The 12963-nt window shown below is 34.5% G+C and overlaps 1 protein-coding gene across 5 annotated transcripts in view; it reads left to right on the top strand.

Moving 5' to 3' along the window:
- Positions 1–12963, top strand: part of Eag (potassium voltage-gated channel protein ether a go-go) — a 78744-nt gene that overhangs the window by 38628 nt on the left and 27153 nt on the right. For all 5 annotated transcript variants that reach the window (XM_083083169.1, XM_083083166.1, XM_083083168.1 and 2 more), the window contains exon 3: positions 11805–11905. In XM_083083169.1, the coding sequence (XP_082939295.1) occupies positions 11805–11905 (101 nt within the window). The remainder of the gene's footprint in view (positions 1–11804; positions 11906–12963) is intronic.

The raw sequence follows: 12963 nt of genomic DNA, 5'->3' as shown, positions 1-12963 counted from the left end.
GATATAAATTCAATATATATTTAGTAATTATAAATAAAATTCAGTAATATCGACACGTATTCAACGATAACTTTTAAATAAACACTTCTGAGAACGATGTCAGTTAATTGATGCTATCGGATATTTTTAATTGGCTCCTATTTCCGCGTTGTGACATTAAAATCAATTCGCTTTTTATAGAGCTTCATAAAAAATCTACATTGAAAGATCTGTCTTTTTAAATCATCCCGCGTTTTGTGGTAATATCAGCTGTCTGCGGTTTTATTACAGAACTAGAACACCAGCTATGCGTACAAAATTGATATTTTTTTTATATTACATACATTTCGATGCGCGTGTGAGTTTATTCTAGAATGCATCGTGTAAGTGTTAATAAAAAATTTACATGCTGACGATATACTCAACGATGTGAATAATTTATTGCGCGCGAATGGAAGCTCGAGTAACAAAATTTATAGTTGTTCGCGAATTCGAGAATTTTCGCGTACATGAAATATTTTACAAAAAATTTTTATATTTTATTTTACAGGTGGCAATGATTCTTAATCGAGCGATTCGTTTGCAAAACTATTGCGTATTCATCAAGTGTCAAGTTCATCTCGATACAGCATCGTAAAGAATTAAATATACGAGTCCCAGTCGCAAAAACTCGATTGTTATAATCAGCTGTAAGCGCATGCAAGTCTATCGCTTACCGCACCTTGACCCAATCTAACTTCGGTCGCGAGAATTACTCGCGTGCGAATCAAGATTAAGTAAGGTTGGTCTGACCTTAACTTGCTGTCGACCATCCGACACGATCGCCACGATGCGTAATCGTTTTCTGAAGAGGTAAAGCTCGCCGTTCATACCTGGCGTTCTTTAACAAACAGCGACCGATAAGATTCTCGCGTTCTCATCGCACGAGTCTTATCGACGAGCGAGATGTAGCGATTGTCAAATTGATTTGAGGATACATTCGATACAAATCGTGGAAAAAAATTGTACGCATATAATCAAAATGTTAATATAATTCAATTTATAAATTCAAAATGTATTTGAATTGATTTAAATTTTTACGAAGCTACCGCAATTATTACTGACGAATTGAATATCATATTAAATGATGTAATATTTATTTTATAATTTGAAGTTTGCGCGTCTTATGCTGTGGAAATACTTTGTTAATTTTTTTGCAAATATAATATTCTAATTTTTTAAAGAAGATTGCTACGGGCTTTTACCATTTGCTATCAGTATAAAATTCAAGATACTTGAAAAAGGCGACTATGACATGTTTCGATTTGCATTGACAATGCTCATTATTATTGCATGTATTTATAACGTTAAACGTCAATGTTCAATGTTACGTACATACATTGATAATATTGTTACGAGCGCAATACATTTAGCCCAATATCACATGATCATGTGATCTGACGTCGCTATGAATTGGTATTGCATCGTTCGTCGTGTATTATCTCGATGGATAACTCGATCGTTGGAACAATGAAATTGCAATTATGTTTCTCGCGATAATAACGAAAAGGGTTAACACCGTCTGGCCTTTCGCGCGTGGAGGTTTCGCGTGGGTGTATATATATGTGGTTCCTCTGTGTGTGATCTCTTTTAATTGCGGTTAAGAAATTAAACTCTTCCAATCGATCCATCCTTTGAATGCCCGAGTCGATTTCGCAAGAGAATCACAAACGCAATATATCTTTAGTATTAAATATTTAGTATAAGTATTTAGTATTTTTTAAACTTTTATTCGTTTATAATGTTTTATATTTAATTTCTTTATTTAATTTCTAAGCTCTCTTCTCTCTCTCTCTCTCTCCTTTTATGCGTGATATCTCTCTTATAAATTTTCTTTTACGTTCTTTTACTTTATCATAGAGAGTCTTCAATTTTTCAATTGAAGGCTACAACAGGATATTACAGACAACTTTTTCTCTAAGAAAATCTAATAATGTTTTATACAAGTTAGATAAAATTGTGATATAAAATCTCCTAAAATATGTACGTTGAAAAACGTTGAAAAAGGAGAGAAATCTCTTCTTTTGTAGGACTGCGCCACAATGTATAACCGTATCTCGATGCAAGCCGATAAAATATATATGAGGATATATACGATTCTATCGAAATATCTCTTTTTCTTAAAATTGAGAAATAAAATAATGTAAAATTATATTGTAAATTATTACGTCTTCTTTTCGTAATGTTCTCGTGCAAATTATTAATGCATATTTAATGTTTATTTGCATTGAAATAACGTTTATGGCCTGTTTCAACTTGTTAATGCGAATTATATTCGAATTTACGGAGCATTCCAAAGTTCAAAGTTGAAACGACACTACGCCACGCAAGAATAATCATGATCGTAAAAGAAGAGTAGTTTCATCAAGAATTTACTTGGGCAAATTTATGCATTTACGCTTGTTTAAAATCATTTTACATTTCTGTAAATTATCAGATCGACTGTATTAACGTTAGGAACGCAAAGTCGGCGATTTACGTGACTAATAGAACTTAACATTTTGTTTAATGAAATACATTTCCGTACTCTGAATATTTCCGCGCAATAAATTTCCCGCGTAAAGTACCAAAGAGATTTACTTAGGGGAAACTACGACAAGTTATTCAACTATCTGATGATATATATTTTCCCCGAAGGACGAGAGAGATAATATCGTGTAATTTGTCGCATGTGTTTACGTGTCATGACCTAACACTACATTTTACAAGCTTACGAACAAATTTGCTGGGATCGCCGGCCAAAGTATATATCGCACAATTTTTTCCAATAACGCAATGCGCGGTCGTGTTCGCGCTTTAAATCTTGTAACGTTGCCCGGTTGCCTTGGCGCGGACTTAAAATGCGTAAAGTATACGATTTCTGTAAAATTCAATACGTGACGCATCGTCGTAACAACAAATTCGCGGATATACTCCTAAAAATCCCAATATACGGTTATTGTCGAAGTAAAATACGTAACTTTCGTAAAAAATACATCGAAGATGTAGCGCTGGCATATTTTTCTTTTTATATTTTATTTATTTATTAGATTTTTTCTGCCACGCGTGCGTGCGTGAGGTGATTAAGATGCTACTCTTTTCAATTTCTTTTTAATAAATAATTTTGAGTAAATATCCCAAAACCCGCGTAAAATCTCATATATTTTTCATAACATACATCTATCTTTTATATTATATTTGTATATATTAGAAAATATGCTTTTATAATATCTCTATAAAATTGTTCTCATGTGAAACGACATTTTCCCTTATCATTGTGCGCCAAAGAAATCTAGCGAGATGCTCTTAACGGAAAAGCTTCGTAATCCATCTCGTTTGAAGGGAAATACAATTTGTTAGCGAGATACGCGTGTCTAAGATTTGAAAAGGGCAGTCGATAGCGGGCTATCACTGGCTATAAATTTGTTTTCAAGATTTACAAGAAAATAGATCGGACGTCGTTGTTGTAGAGTCAGTGACTCGTATTCGCCAACGCGGATTAGCGTTTGAAAATGTAGTATGAGAATTTTTCTCCGCGATGAAGCCGGCTGCTGCGAGAAATTCCGGGAGACGTTCTTTCCCACTTTATGCATGCCATGTAATGTTGAGTAATGGCGAGAGAAGAAGGCAAGAAAATCTAGCTAGCAGCTAGATACATCGGATACTTTTATCGGACAGCAGTTACTAATGGATTGGTATCATGTTCTACCATTTGCCCGGGGCCGCCGGATGAATATTCACGCGCGCATATTATTTCTATGTCGAAGCAATTATATAGGTCAAGATTTATTTCTTGCGAGCGCGTAGAATATTTCGCGTAACAGAACTGCATTGTCAAGATAAAGTATATCGGTCGCGTTTAAACTTGAAGTAAACTTGAAGTAAAAAGAACAGAACAAGAGATAAAAATTTACTCTTTTTTTAATTAAATGCAGTTTTTCGCGATACGCCATCGTAATTGATATTTGTATTTCAAAGTCTAAAGTATATAAGATAGACCTTGTCTGAAATTTTTGAAGGATGTTCTTTCATTTTTGTCGTCAAATATATTTATTTTTTTCTAACATGTTCTCTCCTTTCGGGAAGCAGAATCAATTGAATTATATATATTGGATATTTTGCGAGGAATAGGTTAATAAATCACGAATTGGATTCTCCTTTGTCATCGCAATGGCTTGCGGAAATCGTCCATCGCGTTGCCTCGAAGGCAACAGACATTTCAAAGAGCTTTTACGCCGTCGTCGTTACTTCTTTAATTCTTTGAATTCCCCACATTTCGCTTTTGAAATTTATCTCGAGCTCGAAAGAGAGTGGCTCGACACGGTGGCGTCAGTTATTTCGGTGGACCATCCATCCGTAATCTAAATCTTTTTAATGTGTTTCATCGATCCACATCCAACTGGGAGTGGAGTCTACAGCGAGCTTCGATTCTCTTTCGCCGTTCACCATTCGTCTCAATTAACTTCCTCTCGGGATCGTAGGAGCATTAATTGATCCGGAATCGTTTGTAGTTTCGTGATTTTTCTTGAAATCTCTCTTTCTCTTCTTCTCGAAGAAAAAGGAGAAAATGCTTTAGCGTGCGAGAACAATTTCACACATTATCGAACGCGATTCGAACAGGTTACTTAGCATAAAACTAAAACTGACGCTGCAATTCTGGATGAAAGAAAGAAGCAATATCTTATTTCGCATCTTAATTTTTATCCCTAATGAATTCTTGTAAAATTTATTAATATTTGCAAAATAGCTAATGACTGCTGAAATGTGTATATCGTGTATCATGTCGCGTGAGAATAATATTATCTCATCGAAAATTCAATTAAAATCAAATACAATTTGATCGACCGATCATGCAATCTACACGCAACATGTTTCGATGTTTATTGTCTTATATTTCTGATTTATATTTTTAGATATTTCTATCTTATCAAAATCAGATTGTCCGTAAAAGTGTATGTCTCGCGCGATTATTTTTTGTACGGTACGGAAATGTTACAAGTTTGGGCATTTTCTAGATTTTGATGTCACTTGCCCTTTTTTACTCTCCGTCTTCGTTTATGTCTGCGTTTTCACGATTCAACGTCCATGAAGGCCACGGCTTTACCGGAAAAAGGAAAGATAGTTGCATTTTATTGGCCTCTAAGTAGAAAAGTCCATTAAAAGTATGTTTGACTCGCGTCCGTGAATCAGCATTTGTGGATGACGTAACGTCATCGCTGTAGAAAAAAAGCAGCGCATTCACTCCATTATGTTCGAATATTCTTCATCATTCCCGAAGCGAAAGCACTTCTATTGACTCCGATATTATGGACGTCGAGAATATATCGGATCGCATCTGATTTCGATTTGAACAGGACTAAGACGGATACTCATCGCGAGAAAGAATCGTATCAATTCTACGAATAAAATGACGATAAACAAATAGTGGATGATAATGAAAAATAAATAAATAGAATCTCTTACGTGCTTTTAGCTAATCGGTGCGATAAAAATCTGACAAAAGTATATATTATCCAGTTTAATAGGTAAAGAGTATCTCTCGATATTACATCCCTGGCGAAAATAAATATCGGAGCGTAAATCGAATGTAAGGAAAGAGTAATAGAAGTGTAAACGAAGCTTCTAGGAGGCGTAAATTGAAACAACGAAACGTAAACGAAGTGTTAACGCTTCATTTACGTTTCGTTGTTTCAATTTACGCCTCCTAGAAGCTTCGTTTACACTTCTATTACTCTTTCCTTACATTCGACTTACGCTCCGATATTTATTTTCGCCAGGGATCAAATCTTGTTGCATTCTTGCGTCGAAAATTTTCGCAATATAAAATTAATATATTATGTAATACACACATAGTGTTTAGCTTTTAAACAGAAATTAATCACTGGCGACGATATATTTAAGGTAAATGTACAGATTGATGTGGATATAACGTGAGTCATGAACAGGCGCAATGAGGCAATAAATTAGGTAATAATAACCGACGTGTAGTTCATTGATCCTGGCACAGGTCGCCGCGGTGGCGTTCCGTGGCTAAAACCCTCTACGTGCGCCTCAAGACGACACACATATACACACACACATATAACACACGCACGCACATACACATTATCATTGCGCGCGCAACAACTTCATAACGCGAATTATTAATTAATAGACACGTAAAGCTCAGGGGCGCTATAGTCACGTGCTGTTGGCACATTGGTGGCAATCAGGGCTCGTTATGTCGAAATTTATTCGTGCATAACACCACAGAAATGCATTCCCATGTTTAATGCATAACGAATATCCGCGGCCAATTTCCCTCTCCTTCTCTGTGTCCCGAAATAATGATGATTTGCCTATTCGCCGATGGCGCGGATATCGATCACACAAGCTGATCAAGTATAAATGTAACTAAAGCTGTTGAAACTCGTGCTGCGGTATGTATAAACCGCGAAATAACCGCGAAATAACTCTGAATGCAACATGCAATACAAAATTATCGCACTTATTGATACATTTAAGTGTGACACGTTAAAACGTTTAAAATACAAATATATAATTTTAACGTTTAAAATACAAATATATAATTTTCTGAAACACATTTTAGAAAATCGTGAAATATTTTGCTTAAAATATCGATGCCACACATATAATACAAATAATACAAATAATACAATAAATATTTTCGTTATATTTTCCTGTAAGAACTACATTATAGCCGTAAGAAATATATATGCGAAAATATTAGATTTTGTACCTTTATATATTTTTGAATGTAACGGATGTGTATAGATTGAAATTTTATTAATCTCCATTGAGACGCGAGGTTTCCTTTCCTTTTCTTTTTAATCAAATTTATTCGAGCCTTTGTAGAGCGCGTTATAATTGAAAACGAACGGACGGCATGCCAATAATCTTTTTTCGATTAACGGTACGCGAGAGATAATGCAATGAAAGCTACCGACTCTCTCTTAATGGAAGGTATCGTGGCTTGACGCCATCGCCCATGTAACAAAGTTGATTTATGAACTTTGGCAATTTAATGAGGTGTATCATTATTTTGAGATTCTCTCCTTCTATTCAATTCTTTACGACGAGAGTTTTCTTTAAAATAAGTTGTGAAAAACATTAAATCTTATAACTCAGTAAAAGAATTTATAAAAATGATTGCAATACATAAGAGAATTTTTATTGAAAGAGAATTATAACTTTCTTTTCACAAGATAAATTATAATAATAATTTTTCTTTTAGAGCAAAAGAGACGTTTTATAAAATTATAGATAAAAAATAAACTTTAAAATATAATACTTAAAAGGTCTGTAAAATCAATTTGGGAAAATATTAATCACACGTACTAAAATTTCTGATCGACCCTGATATTTATGTTCCTGACATGTATGTATGTTATTGCGAATTCTATCTTATAACTTTGTTTACTCAAGTCGAAAGGAAATATTTACAATGCGGCGCGATAAAACATTGCTGCACGACTACCACTGGTAATTAATTAGCAATTGAGGACAAGAAGTAAAGAATAAAAGAGATTTTATATTTAATTTACATTTTTATAATTTCTACAAATTAAATTTTTAATTTTTATTTACAATCGATTTCAATTTTTATACATAATTTATTTAATTATTTTTATATTTTCTTGAAAATATAAAAATTTTTATTTTTATATTTTATTTTTTTATTTCCTTAAAAATAAATTTAACTTTATAATTGTAAATTTTATCTAATTTTGAATTTTTTGTCCTAATAGCCTTAATAGACATGGTTGCCCTATCTAATCGCCCTAATAACCCTAACAAATCTAAATACCCTACCTAGCCGCCCTACTTGAGTTACGCCAATAAAAACTTCCGATTTGGGAACCCTAAACGGGAATTCGCGAATGTAAACCAGGAATTCGCGATCACGAAATTTAGGGAGCCCTAACCGCGCGATTTAATTTCGACGGTCGACTAATTATTATCGCCAGCAGATAAGACGATCGTACGATATTACGATCGTAAATAAATCGGTTTTCAGATGTGCACGTCTGAATTTATTCGTCAAAAGTACAAAATACAAATTATCATGCATATGACATAATTAACATGCATATTCACCGGCACTGATGTGCAACAGCGGAGTTGTTAATATTAAAAAGTTACGTTGTCTGTAACATACAAATATAAAATCCAAATTATAACAGCATTTAAAATAATATTAATATTTTAAGAGATTGTTCTTATATTTGCATTGAATTTTATGCGTAATTATAAATAAATATAATTATAAATAAATATATAAATATGAGAATAATTTTATAAATAATTAAGTATTTTTAAGTATTCTAATTTTTTTCTTGTTTAAATCATTCAAGTAAATGAATCAAATTAATACACACACACACACATGTACGCGATTATTTATACATAATAATTAATATAAAAAATAATATTCAACCATCAGGTTGCTCCAGTGCAGGATGCCTCTCCTAGGACTCCTCCTTCTTTCAGATCAGTCTTAGACGCGATACGGCACTCCCGCACTTATGCGATATTTTTATCGCTATTATGCACGATTCTGAACGGTTCCTGCACTATTTTGATCGAAAATTTTCTATTTGGTCGCATGATGTATATACTTAAATATATACATATTTTGAACGGCACTGCCAGTTTCGGCAGGAGCAACCCATTTCATTTAGAAGAATCAGCTTCGAACCAACAGGTCGGGAATGTAAACGATAATTCCGAGCAAAGATTAAAACCAAACCGGAAAGAAGACGAAACGATTGACAGAATAGAGGCAAATGAAGTTTACTTGCATGTATAAGTTCACTCCAGTAAAGATAGGAATGTACATGGGAGGAGGTCAGACGTATCTGTACGCCCATTTGGTCAATGAGCGACAGAATCCATGCGTGATAACGTCATCGACGTATATCCTGAAGAGAGCATTCACACACTTTTCAGCCCAACGAATAATTGTTAGAAACAATATTCGTGGAAAAATATGTGAGGTGCAAGTGGCTGGATCAGGAATCGAACCCAAGTCTTTCACTTTCCGGACAACTGCTCTAGATCACTGAGCTATCCAGACCTTACACCTAATGCAGCTATTGTATATATAAATATACAAGTATTTTAAATTACATAAATTTTAATTAATATATCACGAAGCCATTTATCATGCTAATTATTAAAATCCGTGATTCGATTGCGATTTTATTGCGCGTTCTTAGTCCAAATTATATTTAAATGTGGTCGAAAAATAAAATGATTTTTATAATTGATAAATATGTTTCATACATATATTTGATAAACGAATAATTTTCAATTATGTAAAATATATACTCTCTGCGATTACAATGATATATAAACTATTAATAGATTTTTTTCCCTTGATATCGATACATGTTCCTCTCGCGATATCAATGATATTATGAATTTGTACTTTTGTACAAATCACATATTGTACATCAAACAACCACAATGTGAAGATGTTGTCGTGTAGATTCTTGTCGCATAAAGTTCACACACTAACTAAGTCTCGTTTGGGAATTCTCGTTCCGACGACGACAAAAAGAAGGTTTAGGGGAAAAATAGGAGGACGGGATATGCAGGGAAGAGAGGTCGACGATGTTACAAGGAGGCACTTTTGATCGAGTGTCCCCTCGAAAGCTCTCCGTAGAGTCGTTGAAAGCCTCCGTGCCGACGACCGGCTCGGAGGCTGCGAGTGTTACAGATACACCCGGTACATGTATGTATATACATATACATATTCCATGTACACACACACACACACATATAGAAGGGGATCGTACATATACTATTCTACAACGTGTTGAATGCAACAGGATCCACTTCAGAGATCATACGCTCGGAAGAGTGCATCCGACTCTCTGTGTTGGAACTCGAGAAAGAATAGGAACGACGGACAGAAATACGGCCACGGTACTCTCGGATACGGATTCATATTACTTAACCGGGCTATTTCGCCGAGACTCGGCATGCGATGTTCATTAAAAATCAACGAGAAACGTCCTTTTTTCTTTTTTTTTATTGTTATAATCGCTTACGTTAAGGTCCCGCCGTATTTTCTTAGTAGCAAGTTTAAGTCGTCTTATATAGTTTGATAGCATTAATTAAATTAATTATTTATTCTATTTCTACAAAAGCTGTTTAATTAATTTTATAATAATTATTCTTCAGTTTTTTTTATATTACACGCACAATTAATCCGGCAGACGATTGCGAATTTTTGTATCGATGCTATAACTGGGGTATCTACGATTAATAGTTTGTCAGAAAATGGAAAAAAGCACATTTTTCAGCTCTCGCGAGCGTGATTTTATTTCAATGTTCGCTGACATGTAAAAATGCTGAGTTATAAAAATGAAGCTTTCGCTCCCGTGTGTTCGACTGTCATTCTTTGTCGTGGAATTGCGACGACGTCGACGGTTGTTAGCGAACGAGCATGCGAATTGTGCTTTGCAACGTGAATTTTTAGACGTCCTCGTTTACGATTTAAAAGACGCCTGGTAAACGAAGTCGACTGAATAATGATTGTACATCTTTCCCGCATCTCGGCATCTTTGCGAATTCTTTCCAACATTACGACGGAGAGACGCGACGCTTTTAGATTTTACGAATCAATTTCGCGAGCCAAATCTCGGTGTCTGCGAGAGAGAAAGAAATCGAGACGAATATACATAATATTATATCGGTCATTTGCGGATTTTGCGTGTCAATCGCGATAGCGTTTATCGCGCATAATAATAACAATCGTGATTGTTATATGGTAATGCGAAGGTTCGTTACGTGCCGGGGCATTTTAACGAGCCATTATAATTTGTGCCAAGCCGGCGATGATCAATTATACGATCGCGTCATCGACGATGATTGTACATGTGTCTTTCGCGCGGGATAAAGTGAGAGATTTCCTCTCGATAGGAAATTCATTTTAAAAGGATAGGATCCGATCGAGGCTCTTACTGTGGCCTCATCAAGCAAATCGGCGCTCGTTGAACGCTAATTAAATTCGGCGACTAATTGGATAACCATGGTAAGGCGTGGCTCGCCTTACACCCTTTTTGTTCCGCTTTCGCGAAACTACGCGTTATAAGCATCCCACCAAGCGCGCGCGCTGTCTCTTGTTTAATTCCCTCGCTTGTAATTTATCGGGAAACTCTAAATGAACTTTAGCGCACATTAAAAAAACTTCCGAGATACCCATTAGCTGAGTAACGTAGATTTATACGAGATAGACATTGATTATTACTACTCCACCGTCGCTATTTCTCGTTATCGCTATGTAATACGTAGTTTTTACATTTACTTTATTTATCGTACGCATGTTACGTAATCATGATTTATATAGCAAAAATGCTTTCTCTTAATTACATCGCGCATCGGACAATAATTTATGATTTAATGTTAAGTAAATAAATATCGTGTTGTGTCCGCTGAAGAAACATGCGATTGTATTTATAATTGATAAATAAATAAAAATAAATAGATAAATGATAGATAAAGTTTAGATTTATAACAATTGATGTGTAAATAAATAAATGTGCATCGATATGTAAAGCTGCAGCTTAGAGGATTAGAATATAAAAGAGACGCCACTTACTTTTTCTCTCTATCTTTCTTTTTCTTGGAAAATTGTATAATACGAATGAAACCATGAACAAAAGGCGTTGATGATGCGAAGAAGACAGAGAGAAGGGGAGGAGAGAGAAATATGAAGGGAAATGCATATTTTCGCTACTGTCACGTTTCATTATGCAAGAGAGAATAATGCCTTCTTTTTTTTTGCTTTCTATCCACAGCCGACAGCAGCTTCCTACTGGCAAATGCCCAGATCGTCGACTTCCCAATCGTCTATTGCAACGAGAGCTTCGTCAAGATCTCCGGCTACAATCGTGCCGAGGTACGAATACCTTATTTAATACAATACACATTTGATTTCTCAAGTTCTTATTCACAAATTTCCCACCAATATTATTGCTTTCATAGGACTATATTTAGACGACGCATACATAATGCATAAGATGTATCTCCCTCTTATGCTGTATATTAATTAGTTAATTAATTTATTAGTTACGTGCCGCATCACAAGTGTCACAAATATATTCAATTCGTTAATTAATCTATTAGATACAATAGATTGCCAATTACCCGAATGTGAATTATTCATTATTGATTTTCTCCGACAAATCAAATACATAAGCAGAGGAATTGCCTAATTTACATGTTTCAAGTATAATTATTAAAAATATATTGTTATCATATTTATTTCGTTCAACCGCAACACATTTTTTTATTCGAAAGTTTTAGATATATAACATCGAGAGTAAATATAAAAGTGTATTATTGTTCTTCCAGTTCTGGTTTGAATAATCTCGAGCTATATTTAAAAATCGACTACACATAAGATTTCATGCTTTGTTACATATTTTTTTCTACGCATTGCATATTTTTCAGGTTTCCCCGATTAAAGAATCGATACATGTTTGTGATATTGTATATTGTCGTATATTGTGAGGAATATATTCGGTATCATCTGATGATGAATAATGGTTCGCTTATTCATTGCCACTCTTCTCGGTTTAGAGCGAGAATAGCCTAGGTGGCGAATGGATAACGGGATTTAACGACTAGCGAAGGTTGATTCATCGACATCGATTTATAGCTGTGGATAAGAGTTTTAGCTAGTAAGGTGCGAGAACCAGAAATATCGGGAGATAATATCGCGCATCGGCCAAACCCGGTATCGAATTCAAAGTCGATTTGATCGATCGCTCATATTCAATAAATTTGATAATTTAATTATCGATTTTTTTATTCGAAATATTATTGCGAATATTTATTATTTTTGAAAATTACAATCTATTTTATACGAAATGAAGTAGCTATAAAATACATAAATATAAATAGGATTTTATTATTTACAATCTTAAATTTTTTAGTTCAGTTACTCTCATTGGC

Source organism: Camponotus vicinus, unplaced genomic scaffold, assembly GCF_025532165.1.
Source record: "Camponotus vicinus isolate PSW18456_S1 unplaced genomic scaffold, iyCamVici1.0 SCAF_11, whole genome shotgun sequence".
Classification (NCBI taxonomy): domain Eukaryota; kingdom Metazoa; phylum Arthropoda; class Insecta; order Hymenoptera; family Formicidae; genus Camponotus; species Camponotus vicinus.
This window is presented reverse-complemented; position numbering and strand designations above follow the sequence as displayed.